General features: G+C 54.8%; 2 protein-coding genes across 5 annotated transcripts in view; one reads left to right on the forward strand and one right to left on the reverse strand.

Annotated features, from left to right (window-relative positions):
• CENPM (centromere protein M) overlaps positions 1 to 17,847 on the forward strand; it is a 22,493-nt gene extending 4,646 nt beyond the window's left edge. For 3 of the 4 annotated variants that reach the window (XM_012476679.2, XM_012476682.2, XM_012476681.2), the window contains one exon: positions 6,271 to 8,439. In XM_012476679.2, the coding sequence (XP_012332102.1) occupies positions 6,271 to 6,411 (141 nt within the window). In that variant the 3' untranslated portion in view covers positions 6,412 to 8,439. Of the gene's footprint in view, positions 1 to 6,270; positions 8,440 to 14,596 lie in introns of those variants that run through there. The other variant, XM_012476680.3, reaches the window with a different exon arrangement.
• On the reverse strand, positions 1,720 to 1,997 carry LOC135271311 (guanine nucleotide-binding protein G(I)/G(S)/G(O) subunit gamma-5-like). Its single transcript, XM_064368342.1, has one exon. It carries the CDS (start codon positions 1,975 to 1,977, stop codon positions 1,729 to 1,731), a length of 249 nt encoding a protein of 82 aa, XP_064224412.1. The 5' UTR covers positions 1,978 to 1,997; the 3' UTR covers positions 1,720 to 1,728.
• Positions 17,848 to 17,864: the final 17 nt, after the last annotated feature.

Genomic DNA, 17,864 nt, shown 5'->3' on the forward strand with positions numbered 1-17,864 from the left:
GGCTCACTGCAGACTCAAACTCCTGGGCTCAAGTGAATCTCCCACCTCTGCCTACTGAGTAGCTAGGACTACAAGCATACACCACCGCACCTAGCTAAGTATTTATTTACTTTTTAATGTACAGATGAGGTCTTGCTGTGTTCCCCACACTGGTCTCAAACTCCTGGCCTCAAGTGCTCCTCCCACTTTAGCCTCCCAAAGTGCTGGGATTACAGGCGTAAGCCACCGCACCTGGCCTTCAGCCACTTTTTATGCAGGATAAATCCTGATGACTTTTTGCTAAAGAGGCATCAGCAGGAGTTGATGTGCTCCCCACCACCCCCACGGGTCTACTGAGGGGTCTCAGGGCCTACGCTGCCCCACCTATGCACCAGGCCTGTTCCATTCCTTTGGAAACCTGTTTATTGGTTTTGAGATGTATTTTGAAGAGTTGTGTTTCTGCTCTGTTCTGGGTCTTGCGCCTGTTACCAAAGGCAAAGTGATGCAATGCAGGGAGAACCGAGTCAGCACATGATCTGTCACCACCAATCCGTCACTGCCATCTAGACCAGGGGCCCTTATCCTGGCGTCAGGGCACTTCTCTGGTGATAGCAGTCTGTGACTGTCACCAGTAGAAATGGGGATGTTTTCTTTTCTTTCTTTTTATTTTTTTGAGACAGTCTCACTCTGTTGCCCAGGGTGGAGTGCAGTGGCGTGATCTCGGCTCACTGCAGCCTCTGCCTCCCGGGTTCAAGTGATTCTCCTGCCTCAGCCTCCCGAGTGGCTGGGATTATAGGCACCTGCCACTGCACCTAGCTAATTTTTGTATTTTTGGTAGAGACGGGATTTCACCATATTGGCCAGGCTGGTCTCGAACTCCTGACCTTGTGATCCAGCCGCCTCGGCCTCCCAAAGTGCTGGGATTACAGACGTGAGGCACTGCGCCAGGACTAAATGGGGATGTTTTCATATCACGTTAGGATTGGGCAGATCTTATCACTGCCTCACGAGGCAGCAGCTGTCAGACCTGCCCCTCAGTCGATCACGATACACGCTTGACTCTGTCACACATTTGTTTTCCTATTTGATGACTACCTTTAGAGCCGCCGACCAGATCAGTGCTCTGATCTCACAGATGGGACCCTGAGGCCTTGGCACACCTCAAGTGCCTGTCCCTGCCAGGCTTTCCTCCCAGAGAGAAGAGGTGACTTTCTCAGGGTCATATGGCTCGTGAGTGAGGGGTAGAGCCAGCTGGTGGGTATGCAGCTGTCTCTCCTGTCCTAACTTGCTGACCGTGTGACTTTGAGTAGGTCACTTTCCCTGCCACAAAGCGTTAGTTTTCTTTTTTTTTTTTTCATACTAAGTTTTATTGTATACTGCTGCCAGTGTATATAAAACAATTACCCTTGTGAAACAGAAATTCATGAAAATTCAGAGAGGTAGATGTTAAGGACTGAAAGAAATAGAAATTTGTATATTATGGCACAAGTGTTACAGGGATAAGCTTTTGTACAGGCTTCAAATGGAGCTCTCTTGAATATTCACTGGATCATAAGAAGTGGTTTGGGAAACCTTTGAAAGATTCATTTTACGCCGGGCGCGGTGGCTCACGCCTGTAATCCCAGCACTTTGGGAGGCCGAAGCAGGTGGATCACGAGGTCAAGAGATCGAGACCATCCTGGTGAACATGGTGAAACCCCGTCTCTACTAAAAATACAAAAAAAAAAAAAAAAAGAAAGATTCATTTTACTACAAAAAGGAACAGACTTTCTGGGGTCTGAACGGATTTGTACTTGAAGATACTCCAGTCAGCAGAGGATCATGTTGAGCATTCTGCAGACGGAATTGTTTCAAGTCTGCAGCTGCCTGGGAAACTTTTACGCGGTTGAGCCCGGCCTCCAGCCGGAGCTGTTGAACCACTTTCTTCATAGCGGCGACGCTGGAGGAGCCAGACATGGTGTAGTGGAGGGCCGGGCCGATTCGTGGGTCGTGGGCCATGGGTCGACAGGGCCAGACAACTGAGCCATTTTTTTGTTTGTTTGTTTGTTTTCTCATCTCTAAAGGGGAATCACAATCTTTGCTCCATAGTTCAGGTGCCGGTGGGGGACAGTGGTGCCTGCTCGCCTTGTGACAAGTGGTGCAATTCTGTCTGTGGTCACGAGGTGGCGGGCCAGGCCAGGTCCTGGGTTCTCTCATGGCCTAGGCAGGAAGCAAGAGGCCCCAGCCTGGTTCCAGCCAGCAGCAGGAGCTGCAGAAATACCTGCTTGGAACATACAGCTGCATCCCTCAGATGAAGGACCCAGGGTGTGAACTGGCCTCGCTCTTCTTGCTGGCGTTGTCCTCTTCGAACAATCTTCTGCATAATTGAGTTTGAGCCCTACCATATATCTTTTTTTTTTTTTTTTTTTTTGAGACGGAGTTTCGCTCTTGATACCCAGGCTGGAGTGCAATGGCACGATCTCGGCTCACCGCAACCTCCGCCTCCTGGGTTCAGGCAATTCTCCTGCCTCAGCCTCCTGAGTAGCTGGGATTACAGACACGCGCCACCATGCCCAGCTAATTTTTTGTATTTTTAGTAGAGACAGGGTTTCACTATGTTGACCAGGATGGTCTCGATCTCTTGACCTCGTGATCCACCCGCCTCGGCCTCCCAAAGTGCTGGGATTACAGGCTTGAGCCACCGCACCTGGCCCTACCATATATCTTGAGGCCTTTGCGTGGCAGGAATTATCGGCCCCGTTTCATTGATGAGGAAACACAGGAAGGTATGTGATTAACCCAGTGAAATAATTTCCTAGGTCTGCTGGTAGGGCTCTATGCTGGACCCTGGGAACACAAATGAATCAGATATGGGCCCTGCCCTCTCAGAATCTCATGAAACAAACAGACATGTAACATACGCAACAGCAGAAGGAGCTTTGGGAGCCTGGTGGTGGAATTAGGTCATTTCTTCCTGGATGTCATGGGCAAAGTCATGATTGTAGTCAGACCTGGGCTTTTGGGTCACATCTCTGGAGTGACATGGATTGGAGGAGGCCTGGCCAGAGGCAGGAGGCTGGGTCAAGGCTGCTGCAGGAGGCAGGTTGTAGAACCTGAGCCTCAGCAGCTTAGAGATAGATTTCAGGGACAAAGGCCACCAAACTTACAGTGAATTTATTCAAAAAATACTTCTGAGTTTCTATAGTGCCAAACACTGTTCTAGGTTCCAGGGACACAGCACAGAGGAAAACAGTATAAAAAAAAAATCCAGCTTCTTGCCAGGCGCAGTGGCTCATGCCTGTAATCCCAGCACTTTGGGAGGCCGAGGTGGATACAGAATGAGATTAGGAGTTTGAGACCAGCCTGGCCAACATGGTGAAACCCCACCTCTACTGAAAATACAAAAATTAGCGGGGCATGGTGACTGGTGCCTGTAATCTCAGCTACCCGGAAGGCTGAAGCAGGAGAATTGCTTCAACCTGGGAGGCAGAGGTTGCAGTGAGCCGAGATCGTGCCACTACACTCCAGCCTAGGCGACAGAGCAAGACTCCATCTTGGGAGAAAAGAAAAACCCAGTTTCCTGCTGGGCGTGGTGGCTCACACCTATAATCCCAGGGAGGTTGAGGTGGGAGGATCACCTGAGGTCAGGAGTTTGAGACTAGCTTGGCCAACATGGTGAAACCCAGTCTCTGCTAAAAATACAAAAGTTAGTCAGGCATGGTGGCACATGCCTGTAATCCCAGCTACTCTGGAGGCTAAGGCTGAACCCGGGAGGCGGAGGTTGCAGTGAGCCAAGATTGCGCCACTGCACTCCAGCCTGGGCAACAGAGTGAGACTCTGTCTCAAGAAAAAAAAAAGTCCCAGCTTCGTTCTAGTCAAGGAAACAGAGTAAATGATGTACTGGAAAGTGGAGGCGTGGCATGTCAGGTGGTGGTAAACACGCAAGAGTTAGGCAGGGTGACCAGGAAGCACCCCTGCAAACAGGACTTTTGAATAAATAAAGACCTGAAGGAAGTAGGAGGGCAGGCCACGGAGATACCCGGTGGCAGGAGGAACAGCAGGTGCATGGGCCGTGTGTGGAACTTGCCTCATGTGCTCAAGGTCCTGAAGGGAGGCCTGGGTGGCTAGAGCACAGCAGCAAAGGGCAGGTGGGGGAAGAATCAGGAACGGTGGGGCTGGATCAGTAGGGCCTGGTGGGGAGCTCCTGGAGGGCTCGGGGCCAGGGAGGGATGTGGCCTGCCTTGGGTTTTTTTTTCCTCCAGATGGAGTCTTGCTCTGTCGCCAGGCTGGGGTGCAGTGGCGCATTCTTGGCTGACTGCAACCTCTACCTCCCAGGTTCAAGTGATTCTCCTGCCTCAGCCTCCCAAGTAGCTGGGACTACAGGTGTGCGCCACCATGCCCGGCTAATTTTTGTATTTTTGTTTTATTTTGAGACAGAGTCTTGCTCTGTTGCCAGGCCGGAACACAGTGGTGCAACCTCAACTTACTGAAACCTCCGCCTCCTGGGTTCAAGTGATTCTCCCGCCTCAGCCTCCCGAGTAGCTGGGACTACAGGCGCGTTCCACCACACCTGGCTAATTTTTTTGTATTTTTAGTAAAGACGGGGTTTCACCACATTAACCAGGATGGTCTCTATCTCCTGACCTTGTGATCTGCCTGCCTTGGCCTCCCAAAGTGCTGGGATTACAGGCATGAGCCACTGCACCTGGCCAATTTTTGTATTTTTAGTAGAGATGGGGTTTCACCATGTTGGCTAGGATGATCTCCGTCTCTTGACCTCATGATCCGCCCACCTCGGCCTCCCAAAGTGCTGGGATTACAAGCATGAGCCACTGTGCCCGGTCCTGACTTGGGTTTTAAATGGACCCCTCTGGCTGTTGGGAGGAGAGCAGACTGAAGGCAAAAATAGACAGGTCTGGAAGTTCTTTCTAGGGGAGTGAAGCGTGGACTCAGTGCTGGCCAGGGAAGGGCATGATGGAATGGTCTATGACACCGACTGTTTCCAGGATGGAGCCAGCAGACTGTGCTGTGGCCAACCCATGAGGCATGAGAGAAAGAAGAGTCCTCCCTGACTCTGAAGGTTTTGGCGCTGACTGGAAGGATAGAGTTGTCTTTGGCTGAGATGGGGAAACCTGTAGGAGGAGCAGGTTTTGCGGGGCTTCAGGGGCTCTGTTTTGGGATGCTAAAATTAAGGGGTCTATTAGCCAGCTAGGTGGAAAAATCAAGTAAACAGCTGCTTACATGTGTTACATTCACAGGGAAGGTCTGGAGGTGTACTTTGGGTGTTAATAGCAACTAGGTGGTTTTAAAGCCACAGAACTGAAGGTCACCTGAGGACGGAGTGTGGGAGAAGAGACTGAAGGACCAAGCTCTGGAGCCCCAGCGTATAGATGTTGGGAAAAGGCCAGGGAGCCCCCTGTGTGGGGGAGGAACCCTGGGTGAGCATGGGAGCATGGGAGCCTGGGAGCCAGGCAGAAAAAGCGTTTCAAGGAGGGAGTAAACAGCAGTGTTCAACTCTGCCAATGGCGCCAGTGTGGTGAGGACTGAGAAGCTGCCGCTGGGTCTCATACCAAGGAGGTCCTGCTGACAAGTGGTAGGAGTAAGAGCAGGGTAGTTGAGGATGCCTTGGTCTCTAGTGCTCCAGTTTCAGTGGGTGGTGACACCCCAGCCTGCCCCCAGCTATAGAGGAAACAGAGGTGAGATGCTTCTGTGGCTGCCTGTTGGCCAGGGGAAGACACTGAGCAGCGTCATTTGTTCTTCAGACGAACGTGTCCAAAGCATCTGTGCCCAGGCCTCGGGCAGTCTTGTCCCTCTCTGGCCCCACAGCTCCCCTAAGGCCATTCCTTTTCGATGGCACCTTCTTATCCATGGTGAGGGCCACCCGCTGTCCCTCCCTCCTTCCCATCCCTGTGAGTGTCTTATGCTGCCTGGTCTTGAGCCTTTGGGGCCCCTGCTGCCCAGGCGTTGGTTGGAAGCAGCCCTGGTTCAGAGCTCAGCTCTGCAGTCACTGTGTGACGCTAGAAAGTTCACTCGACCTAGCCAGCCTGAGCCTTCATTTCCTCTTGAGCAGGAGGTCGGGCTCTGGTTGTCTCGGGAGGTGGTTTGAAGGATTGGGGAAGCTGAGGCAGTTGGAAGCTACTCTGAGGTGTGGCATGAATGAGGGTGTGGCCATGATGGGCAGTGGTGCCCTGAGCTGCCCCTGAGTCTCTGCCCCCAGCCCTGCTCTGGCAGCCCCTGCAGCTGCTCTGGGTAAGGGAGCAGAACTCCAGCTGCTGAGTTCTGTCTCACCGCTGTTCTCTGCTCTCCCTGCAGGTGGAAGGCTTTCGGGCCACCATGGCACAGCGCCTGGTGCGCATGCTGCAGATCTGCGCCGGCCACGTGCCTGGTGTCTCGGCTCTGAACCTGCTGTCCCTGCTGAGAAGTTCTGAGGGCCCTTCCCTGGAGGACATGTGAGGGCAGCTGGCCCTGGGCTGCCCCTCCCCATGGCTTCTTGCTGACTCCATACACATTCTCTGTTGAGGATGTTGAGGGCTTGACAGGCCCCAGCTCAGCCCTCAGTGGTTGGGAAGGTTCCCTGCAGTGCCCATGCCCTAGCAGGGAGAGCTGGGCAGAAGCAGCAAGGGGCCCAGCTGATGGGACTCCAGCCCCCTCCCACTCCCACGCTCACTCGCAGATTCTTGTGTCTTTAAGTAGCTGGCGTGTTACATCTCCATTTAAGGTTTCCTTTGAACAAAAGGTCTGTGGCTAAAAAAAGTTTAAAAATCACTGGTCTAATTCACCACTTTGACTTTGCAGATGAGGAAACTGACTCAGAACAATTAAGAGTAGGGTGGGGTGGGCCTGGCGCATCAGCTCACGCCTGTAATCCCAGCACATCGGGAGGCCAAGGCAAGCGGATCACTTGAAGTCAGGAGTTTGAGACCAGCCTGGCCATGGTGAAACTCCATCTCTACAAAAATACAAAAATTAGCCGGACGTGGTGGTGGGTGCCTGTAGTCCCAGCCACTCGGGAGGCTGAGGCAGGAGAATCACTTCAACCTGGGAGACAGAGGTTGCAGTGAGCTGAGATTATGCCACTGCACTCCAGCCTGGGCAACAGAGTGAGACTCTGTCTCCAAAGGAAAGAAAAGAAATCACACAGCAGAGTTCAAAAACTGGTACAAATTAGGAATTGCACCACGTTGGAAGTTTGCAAGAAGCGAGAGAAGCTGGCTAGAGGGCTCGTTTTTGGTTTGATGGTGAGGATTGTGCAGTGACCATTGCTTTCCTTCTTCCTTGGGTCTAATTGGAAATGTGTAGAGGCACCAGCTGGACTCTAGAAGTCCCATAGCCAGGTCAAGTCTCCTGCTGCTGCATGGAGCAGGCTTGGCACATGGGAACTTGGGGGTGAAGGAAGTGTCTAGAAGGAGAAACCTCAGGAAGAGAGCCGGGTCCTGACTCCCTTGGAACATGACAGTGCCCTCCCCACCTTCACCCTGCACATGCCATGGCCTGCCCTCAGGCCTCAGGATGGACCCTGCTTGAAACCCTGGGCAGCACCTCGGACCTCAGGGCCTCTGTACTTTTTTTTTGGTTGGTGGGGTTGGAGTCTCACTCTGTTGTCCAGGCTGGGTGCAGTGACGTGATCTCAGATCACTGCAACCTCTGCTTCCTGGTTCAAGCGATTCTCCTGCCTCAGCCTCCGGAGCAGCTGGGATTACAGGCATGTGCCACCATGCCTGGCTAATTTTTATATTTTTAGTAAGGACAGGGTTTTACCATGTTGACCAGGCTGGTCTTCAACTCCTGACCTCAGGTGATCTGCCTGCCTCCGCCTCCCAGAGTGCTGGGATTACAGGTGTGTACCACTATGCCCAGCTAATTTTTGTATTTTTAGTAGAGATGGGGTTTTGCCATGTTGGCCTGGCTGGTCTCCAACTCCTGACCTTAGGTGATCTGCCTGCCTTGGCCTCCCAGAGTGCTGGGATTACAGGCATGAGCCACCGAGGCTGGCCTGAGGCCTCTTTCTCTGTTTTGATGTCACCATCACAGCTGGACCCACGCCTTTCACTGAGGGGTGGGCTACCTCCTAACTCCTTGTAGGGGTCAGGGATGTGGCCCTGTCTACCCCTTTCTGTAGGTTCCTTCCGGAACTTAGCCCAGGCCCCACCCCTAGTGCTCAGTAAAGGGTTGTAGACACCTGGCTGACTTCCTGGCAGACCCTTGGGCTCTGCTGAGGACCTCAGTTGTGTAGATTCCGGTCAGGGCCCCACATGTCACCCAATATTTGCAGGGCCCGTTATGCTTCACAGAGCTCTTCTCACACAGTAGAGCTATGAAGTAGATCATGTTTCCCCAATTCACAGTTCATGAAACAGACCGTTGTCATGGGAGGTGTCACAGTCACACAGCTAACCAGCAGCAGAGCCAGTCCCAGTCCCCTGCTTCTTCCCTCCAGTTTTCCTGTGTACCTAATCCTTGAATAAAGGTTTGGAGGCCGGGCATGATGGCTCATGCCTATAATCCCAGTACTTTGGGAGGCCGAGGCGGGCGGATCACTTGAGGTTAGGAGTTGAAGATCAGCCTGGCCAACATGGTGAAACTCTGTCTCTACTAAAAATGCAAAATTAGCTGGGCATGGTGGTGCACATCTGTAATCCCAACTACTTAGGAGGCTGAGGCAGGAGAATCGCTTGAACCCGGGAGGCGGAGATTACAGTGAGCCAAGATCGCACCACTGCACTCCAGCCTGAATGACAGAGCGAGGCTCTATGTCAAAAGAAAAAGGTTTGGGCATCTCCGCTGGGCAGGCCCCGAGCTGGAATACAGAGAGTGGAGACAGCCCATGCCCCCTAGAAAGCAGCAGTCAGCAAGGCACAGTTCCTGCCTCAGGATGGGACCACTAGGACACTGAGCATCGAGGGAGGGCACAGGGTGGCAGGATAGGCCAAGGGCAGAGGCCCTTAGTGTGAGAACAGCACAGTGCAGGCACTGGGCCTGAGCAGGCCTTCGCCAGCAGCGATAAGTCCCTTGGGCACTTGGTTGGGGCAGCCAGCCTCTGTGCTGGAGGAGGGGTGGCTCCAAGGCAGAAGGAAGAGGCTGGAGGTGAAGCTTCACATCAGTCCCTGAAGGGATGAGCAGTAGCAGCAGTGGCCTGGAAGGCCAGCCTTCCCAGAGAGTGACATTGTCTTCAGCCCCTCTGTCCTGGGCCAAAAAGGGCAGCTTTGCAGTGTGACCGGGCAATAAAGTAGTCTTTGGGGGCTGATGGAGTCAGGGGTCCAAGCAGGGGAGGAAGGCAGTGTAAACGCAGCCTGCCTGCTCTTCTGGGATGTCACTTTTTGCTGGAGACAAAGAGAGGCCTTCCCCACACCCCCTCCCCCACCCCACAGCCCGCGTGGGGCACCTCTCTCAGGTCCCTGTGCCACATTTTCCTTGCCACCTGGTACCATTTAACAAGAGAAGTGGCATTGCATTCTCCAGCCAAGGGGCTGGGAACCTTCCAAGCATTGGGGAACACAGTGCTGTCACTGCCGCCAGCTCCCAGCCGAGCTTGGCAGGGGCCCTGGAACCGATAGGCCTCCCCTCTGGAGTTGGGGGCTGGCCTGCCCCTGCCTCACAGCAGAGCTGAACCACACTTAAATGGCAGGCAGGTGCCCTTAGACCTGCTGTCCCTGGAAGGTGGGGGATGGGTGGCCAGAGAATGGGGTTGCTTCATGCCATCTGGAGACCATTGACATTGTCCAGGAGACAATTCGACCGAGGGAAGTGATGGAAGATCAGTGTGTGCCCGGAATTGGTGCTTGGTACTGAGGGGAGGTGGAGGGAGATGGGAGAGGCTGGGCTTGGCTGCTTGCTTGGTGGCATGACCTTAGGCAGGTCACTCACCCTCAGCAAGCCTCGGTTCCTCAACTGTAGCGTGGCACCAGGCTTACTGATGCCTTTGTTCTTAGCTGGTTGAGGACTGGCAATGAAGAAGCCACTATTTTATGTATATATTTAGAGATGGGGTCTTGCTTTGCTGCCCAGGCCGGTCTCAAACTCCTGGCCTCAAGCCCATTATTTTTATTTATTTTTGTTGAGACAGAGTCTTGCTCTGTTGCCAGGCTGGAGTTCAGTGGTGTGATCTCGGCTCACTGCAACCTCCATCTCCCGGGTTCAAGTGATTCTCCTGCCTTAGCCTCCCGAGTGGCTGGGATTACAGGCCTGTGCCACTATGACTGGCTAATTTTTGTATTTTTAGTAGAGATGGTGTTTCACCATGTTGGTCAGGCTGGTCTCAAACTCCTGACCCCCGTGATCCACCCGCCTTGGCCTCCCAAAGTGCTGGGATTACAGGCATGAGCCACCACGTCCAGACTTTTTTTGTTTTTGTTTTTTTGAGACGAGTCTCACTCTGTCACCCAGGCTGGAGTGCAGTGGCACTATCTCAGCTCACTGTAGCATCCATCTCCTGGGTTCAAGCCATTCTCCTGCTTTAGCCTGCCGAGTAGTTGGGACTATAGGTGTGCACCACCATGCCTGGCTATTTTATTTTTTATTTTTTATTTTTAGTAGAGATGGGGTTTCACCATGTTGGCCAGGCTGGTCTTGAATGCCTGACCTCAAGTGATCCTCCCACCTTGGCCTCCCAAAGTGCTGGGATTACAGACGTCAACCACCATACCCGGCCTATTAAAGACTTCTATACCACTTCTTTTTTTTGAGACATAGTTTCGCTCTTGTTGTCCAGGCTGGAGTGCAATAGCACAATCTCGGGCTTACCACAATCTCGGGCTCACCGCAATCTTTGCCTCCTGGGTTCAAGTAATTCTCCTGCCTCAGCCTCCCGAGTAGCTGGGACTACAGGCATGCACCACCATGCCCGGCCAATTTTGTATTTTTAGTAGAGACGGGGTTTCTCCATGTTGGTCAGGCTGGTCTTGAACTCCAGACCTCAGGTGATCCGGCTGCCTCAGTCTCCCAAAGTGCTGGGATTACAGGTGTGAGCCACCGCGCCCGGCCAGCATGCTCTACTTTTAATTCACTGAATACTCTTTGGGAAAAAGATAATTTGGGCTGGGCGCAGTGGCTCACACCTGTAATCCCAGCACTTTGGGAGGCTAAGGCAGGTGGATCATGAGGTCAGGAGTTAGAGCAGCCTGACCAACATGGTGAAACCCCATCTCTACTAAAAAATTAGCCAGGCGTGGTGGCGTGCAGCTGTAATACCGGCTACTCAGGAGGCTGAGGCAGGAGAATCGCTTGAACCCAGGAGGTGGAGGTTGCAGCCACTGTATTCCAGCCTGGGTGAATGAGCGAGACTCCATCTCAAAAAAAAAAAAAAAAATTTAGCTGGGCATCTGTAATCCCAGGTACTAGGGAGGCTGAAGTAAGGAGAATTATTTGAACCTAGAAGGCAGAGGTTGCAGTGAGCTGAGGTCGTGCCACTGCACTCCAGCCTGGATAACGGAGCAAAACTCCATCTCAAAATAATAATAATAATAAAATAAAAAGATAATTTGGAGTCTTCAGAGAGAAGGGGGTCTCTTGATTTTTGTGCCCCCAATTCTCCTGAAAACACCCTCACAATGGCTCTGATGCAAGTACTACTAGGACATATTCCAGATGAGAAAACAGGATTTGAGGGGCAAGGGCACTCTCAAGATGAGCCAGCAGGTGGGAGGGGCCTGCAGGGGGTCTGTGCGCACCTGACTGTGAAGCAAAGCTCCCACAAACAAGGACAGTAAGTGAGGGCACTCTGTGGATGGACAAGCACAGTGTCATGGGGGAGCAGTCCTTGGGGACAGAGAGGCCCCAGCCCCCCAGATCTGGATGTGAAACTGCTCTGAGGCCTGGAATGCACACTGTACTTCAAAATCAGTTTTCATTGTAATTTTGCAGTAATACCCAGAACACTTGCTCAGGAAAAGCCTGCAAACAATACAGAAGTGTGTGAGTGACAAAGGGCGTTTCCCCAAGGTCCCCAGAGGCAGCTTCTGTTTTCCCTTGAGAGTCTTTACTGCCTCGTTCTGTGCCTTTGCCCCCTTGTGTGGGTGCATATAGAAACAGCCTTTTTGGTGTTCTGGGAATGGGGTCATGGGTCGTCCGGTGGAGATTGCTCTGCTGGCTGGGCTGGGCTGGGCCGGCAGGACTTCAAGTTGCCTCTCTCGGCTCCAGCTCCAGCTCCAGCTCCTCTCATGACACTACCAGGATCACCCCTTGTGGGGATTTCCTTTTCCCTTTTGTGTTTAAAAGCTCCTGCAGGGTGCGGTGGCTCACGCCTGTAATCCCAGCACTTTGGGAGGCCGAGGTGGTAGATTTCCAGGTCAGGAGTTCAAGACCAGCCTGGGCAATATGGTAAAACCCCGGCTCTACTAAAAATGCAAAAATTAGCCGGGCGTGGTGGTAGGTGCCTGTAATCCCAGCTACTTGGGAGGCTGAGGCAGGAGAATTGCTTGAACCTGGGAGGTGAAGGTTGCAGTGAGCCAACATCATGCCACCACACTCCAGCCTGGGCAACAGAGCGAGACTCCATCTCGGAAAAAAAAAAAGCTCCCACAAACAAGGACAGTGCTACAAAGGACCCTTCACTGGGGACAGCAAAAGGATGCAGTGTCGTGGGCCTCTGGAAACTGGGAGAGAGGCAGGTGTGGCCAGGAAATCAATACAAAGTCCTGGTGCAGCGAGAGCAGTGTGACTCAGAGGCAGAGGCCTGGGAGACCCCGATCCTGTTCCCCCCTGAACTCACTCCAGGGGAGGGCAGGTCATGCCCTTCCATGAAGCAGTCACCAATCTTTGCCTGGGTCTTCATGGGCTGGAGCTGCCTGTCCTCAAGCCCTCCACTCCGTGCAAGTGCACTCCAGCACTTCATGGGTACCGGCCAGGGAACCCCAGCAACTCTGAGCATGGCCCTGGGATAGGGGGCATGGGCCCTCCATGTGACATTAGAGAGCAGACCACAGCCCCTTAGCCACAGGGAGCGGAGCCCCTACCTCTTGGGGGCTGGGTGTGTGAAGTGGAGGGAGGCTGTAAGGCCAGGGTGGAGAGTGGGGAGAGGAGAAGGGGTCCCCCAGGGCCAACCTCCCCGGCCTTATTCAGGATGCCACACAGGAAGGCCCTTGTGAATGCACAGGGCGACCCCTGAGCAGATGCCTCCGGTCATTCACCGCTCACTCACTGAGCACCTACCAGGCAGGAGCTGTTTGAGGTTCTGGGGAAATAGCAGGGAAGCAGAGAGGAAACCCAAATGGGACACAACATTGTGGGTGGGGAGGTGAGGAGTGCTGGAGAGAAAAAGTCAGAAGGGTGGGGTGCCCAAGGGTTAGGGGTGTAATTTCAAACAGCGGGGCAGAGAAGGCCTGGTGGATGGAGACCTTGGAACAGAGGACAGGGTGGAACGATTCCCCAAGGATGTCTAGGGGAAGCAAACAGGGCCCAGTGACCAGGAAAAGGTCACTGTGCAAAGCATCTCCCTATACAGCCCGCTCCTCCCACAGCCCTGTTTGGAGCTGGCATGGCCAGTCGCACTTTACAAAGAGGGAAAGCACGCTAGAGAGGATAGGGGCCCACCAGGCAGCCCCCAAGTCTGCCACACTACACACATCAGTGGGTTTCTCTTCCTGTATGCGGACAGTGGCAGGGAGAGGGGTGGGGGTAAGGTCCAGGGATCTGTGTCCTCACAGGGAGGCTGGCCAAGCATACTGGAGCAGGAGTAGGGCTGTGGGACCCCTCTGGGCCTGGCCAGCTCACAGGGGCTCCAGTGCCACAGGCATCCCCTCTGATTGATAGAAGAGGGCGGCCCAGTGAAGGCTGGCTTCTGTGCAGGTCCGGGGTTCTAGAGAGCACCCACCCACCGTCCCCCTGGAGCTGCCCTCAGCGGCCCCTGGTCTACAGCACCAGACTCGGGTGTGACCCGCAGACTTAGGGTCCATGGCCTGGCTCGTATCCCTTGGCCCCCAAGTGTGAGACCTCCTTTCACAGCGACTCTTTGCCTGTGTCCTTCTGGCCCCAGGGGACACTGGAAGGAAGGGGCTAAGTCTGCAGAACCTTCTGGAAAAGGTTTGTGCCGGAGCCCTGCCAGGAGGCCTGGCCCAGCACCCCTGGTGTGTGTGGGTTGGGGGGGCAACTGTAACAGGGCTTTGTCTCAAGAAGCCCCTGCCTCTCCTCACTCACCAGCCCACTAGAGCACAGCTGGCCAGCTGGCACTGGGCCACTGTCTGGGAGGGTGGGCGGGGCAGGCATGGGCAGGCTCTTGTTTCTCTGTAAGCCTCAAAAGGCCTGAAAAGGGGGGCAGGTGGTGGGGCTCAGAGAGGGAAGTGGGCCACCCCAGGTCACATTACAGATTGGCCACAGACCCCAAGTCGGTGGGACTTAGAGGCTGGGTCTGTTCCCACTGCATCACTTCCCCTCTGCGGCTGGGCTGCTCCTGCCTCTGCTCACTGGGGTGCAGGAGACAGGGCGCAGGCTGCAGAGCCCCCCCACCCTTGCTAGGAAGCCCTGCCTCCTTGGTAGGAATGGGAAACACCATCAGATTGGGGCCTGGACCACTGGCCATGGAGAATATAAGCTTCCCAGGGGGCCCAAGGATGGCTCGTAGCCAGGTGGCCTGAATGTGTGACTCCAAGTAAGCTCTACCCCTCTGAGAGAGGGACCCAAACACCACTTTCCTCCTGGCTTACAGAAGCAAGGACGAGGTAGCTGCCAGGCCCAGCTGAAGAGATGCTGCCTCCAGGAGCCTCAGCTCCCCATTCCCAGGTAGGGCTAGGGGGTCCTTGCATGCCTTCAACAATGGCCTCCCGTGTGACCACGTCATGACCATGGCCAGTCTGAGACATGTGACATTTGTTTAAAGCTGTTAAAAATAATAGGCTTGGCTGGGCCCAGTGGCTCATGCCTGTAATCCCAGCACTTTGGAAGGCTGGGGTGGGTGGATCACGAGGTCAGGAGATTGAGACCATCCTGGCTAACACAACGAAGCCCTGTCTCTACTAAAAATATAAAAAAGTAGCCTGGCTCTTGATGGTACATGCCTATAGACCCAGATACTCAGGAGACTGAAGCAGGAGAATCACTTGGACCCAGAAGGTGGAGGTTGCAGTGAGCCGAGATCAGGCCACTGAATTCCAGCCTGGGCGACAGAACTAGACCCTGTCTCAAAAGAAAAAAAAAAATTAATATACTTAAGAGCTATGGGGAAAAAAGAACACAAGGGGTGAACTAACATTTCCCACATTGGTCTGATTGTGAATTCCTTTTAACTGTTGTGTCATCCATGCAGTGACACACAGCATGCTGCAGCCCACCCCCCCACCCCATTTAGGAGGCCCAAGTGGAAGGTTCCTGTGAGGCCAAGCACCTGCACACACCACAGACACGAACCCTGCAGGCCTTTTGTCCCAGCACCTAGCCCAACACGGGCACGTAGGAAGCACCCGGCAAACATTTGTGTCTGCTGCTCTCAGCAGCTGGCCTCTCTCTCTGGCCAAGGTGAGGGACCCTGGAACTCTGACAGTGGGTTCCAGCCCTCCCACTCTCTCTGTCCCCGAGAGCAACCTCCTCGAATCTCTGCTGGGGTCAGAGCAGCCAGCGCTTCTGCTGTGAATCGCAGACCTGGGGCAGATGGGCCCCCTCCTACTAACTCCTGTAAATTCTCCCCACTCTGGCCTCACTGGGCCACCCTCTCCAGGGACAGGTTCCCTATTCCTGGGTTCCCACAAGCCTCAGTCTGCTCACATGGCTGGCACAAGGGCTAAGTGAGTGGCCTGGGACTCAGGCCTCTGCAGCCCTCACTAATGGGTAATAGCAGCACCAACAGGAGTGGAGGTAGAGGTGGGGGTGTGGGTGTGGGTGTGGGTGTCAGGGTTGTGGCCCAGTCTTCTGGCTTTGTCCCCACTCCTCTGCCCCACAGAGAGGCTTTTCCTGCTCTGGCTCCCCTCCAGGCTCCTGCCCCCCCATCTCCATACCATACACCCACACTCACCCACACCTGCCCCCGGCCCCACTTCTCCTTTACAGCTCCCCTCCGCCTACACCTTCCTGTGTGGGAGCTGCTGGCCCGTGTGCAGGGGATGGAGAGGGTGGGCCAGCGCCCACTAGTCAGGGCTGGCTGACTGGGGTTCTTTGTGAACCTTCAGGGTCTCCCAAACCAGAAACCCAGGGGCTGGCCTTGCTCCCCTCACTCCATGACCAGCCACTGCATCATCCCCTACCCTGAGCCACCTGTCCTGAACCTGGGCCACAGTGCCAGAGAGAGGGGCCCTTGCAGCTACAGCTAGGAATCTCTCTCCTACCCAGACGCCCCCAGGCTCTACAGGGCCGGGGGCCGGGGGCCTGGTGCCCTGCCCACCCGCAGTCCCAGTCCTCTCTCCCTCCCAGCATCCCCTGTGGCAGTGGCCATGCCTGTCCCCAGAGCAGCTTGGGCTCCCACTTCACCTCTCCAAGCCTTAGCCCCTGCGGTGTTCTGCCTGGAGTGTTTACCTTCACTTTGCCGCTGCTCAGGGTCTCCCTCTGTCCCCAAGCTCCCTCCCCTTCCCCTGAGTCTCTCCTCCCAATGTGCTCCCCCACCGGAGTGCAAACGTGGCACTTAACCCCATGCTCCCTGCTGAGCCCTGAGCTCCCGGAGGCCCCTCCAGCCCTGGCCCTGGGGAAGAAGTTGCATGTGACTAGGAGGGTGGAGGGGGCTTGTGTGTGCATCTCAGGCTCAGTCTGAGACACTGGTGACAGACACTTGGGGACCCCAAACACCGGGGAGCAGAGATAGACAGGAGGGGCCCTAAGTGAGACATGGAGGTCAGCAGAGGGGGACACATAGCCCTGGAGGAAAGGAGTCGGGGTGGGCCGGCCTCCCTCCACCACAGCCACAGGCCCCTTGCTCATATGCAGATCTACCAGGGTGCTCCCTGCTCAAAGCCCCAGTGGCTCCGTGTCCCCTAGCCACAGTCCAAGCTCCCTAATGTGCTAGATAAAGCCCCAGTCCAGCCCTTCAGTCCCAGCACTCCCTGGACTTCCTGTTTGGGTCTCCAAGCCTTTGCTCCCCTTTGGCCTTCACCCCCATCTGTGCTGTAGACCTCACTCCATCTGGCAAACACTTCACCATCACCTCCTCCATGAAGCCTTCCAGCCCACTTTCCAGGATGACATGAGCCAGTGCCCTTGCTGTGAGGCTGCCTTCCCCCATCAGCACAAGTGTGAGATTCTTTCAGGGCAGACCCCTTGCTACTTGGACCTGGTACAAGTGTCTGATGTCAGGCCAGTCATGGTGGCTCACGCCTATAATCCCAGCACTTTGGGAGGCCCAGGTGGGCAGATCACCTAAGGTCAGGAGTTTGAGACCAGCCTGGCCAAAATGGTGAAACCTCATCTCTTCTAAAAATACAAAAATTAGCCGGTGTGGTGGCACGCATCTGTAGTTCCAGCTACTCTGGAGGCTGAGTCAGGAGAATCACTTGAGGCAGAAGTTGTTGTGAGCCAAGATCACCCACTGCACTCCAGCCTGGACAACAGAGCCGTTTCCAAAAAACAAACAAAAAAAAAAGCAGGTGTCCGATGGCCCCAACCAGCTCTGTCCCAGAAGGGCACGAGGATTCTCGTGAGGAGGAGACAGGTGGGGTGGAGATGACTGGGGAGCATCCGGGGCCATGGAGCGGCCTTGGTGAGGCGAGTGGAGGAGCCACTCAGAGGTGTGCCCTGGCTGCAGGGCCCATCCCCCTCCCTGCCCCAGAGGAGGCTCTTTTCTGTCCCCAGCCATGTCCCAGCACCCAGCAGAGGGCCCGTCCAGGCGATGCTGGTTGAGTGGCTGAATGGATGGGAGAGGCTCGGGGCCGGTGGAGCGCGGTCCCACCCAACAGACGGGGGAGGGGCAGGGCGGAGTGCTCCCCTCTCCCCGCCCCTCGATTCCGCCCTGAGGCCCGGGAGCCCCACTCAGCCTCAGTCCCCAAGGCTCGTGCGGC

Source organism: Aotus nancymaae, unplaced genomic scaffold (assembly GCF_030222135.1).
Source record: "Aotus nancymaae isolate 86718 unplaced genomic scaffold, 86718_ANA_hifiasm-v0.15.2.pri h1tg000076l, whole genome shotgun sequence".
NCBI classification, from domain to species: domain Eukaryota; kingdom Metazoa; phylum Chordata; class Mammalia; order Primates; family Aotidae; genus Aotus; species Aotus nancymaae.

Bases quoted from the DNA above. Each gene is read 5' to 3' on its own strand.
- LOC135271311 (XM_064368342.1), bottom strand. From the start codon at position 1,977: ATGGCCCACGACCCACGAATCGGCCCGGCCCTCCACTACACCATGTCT.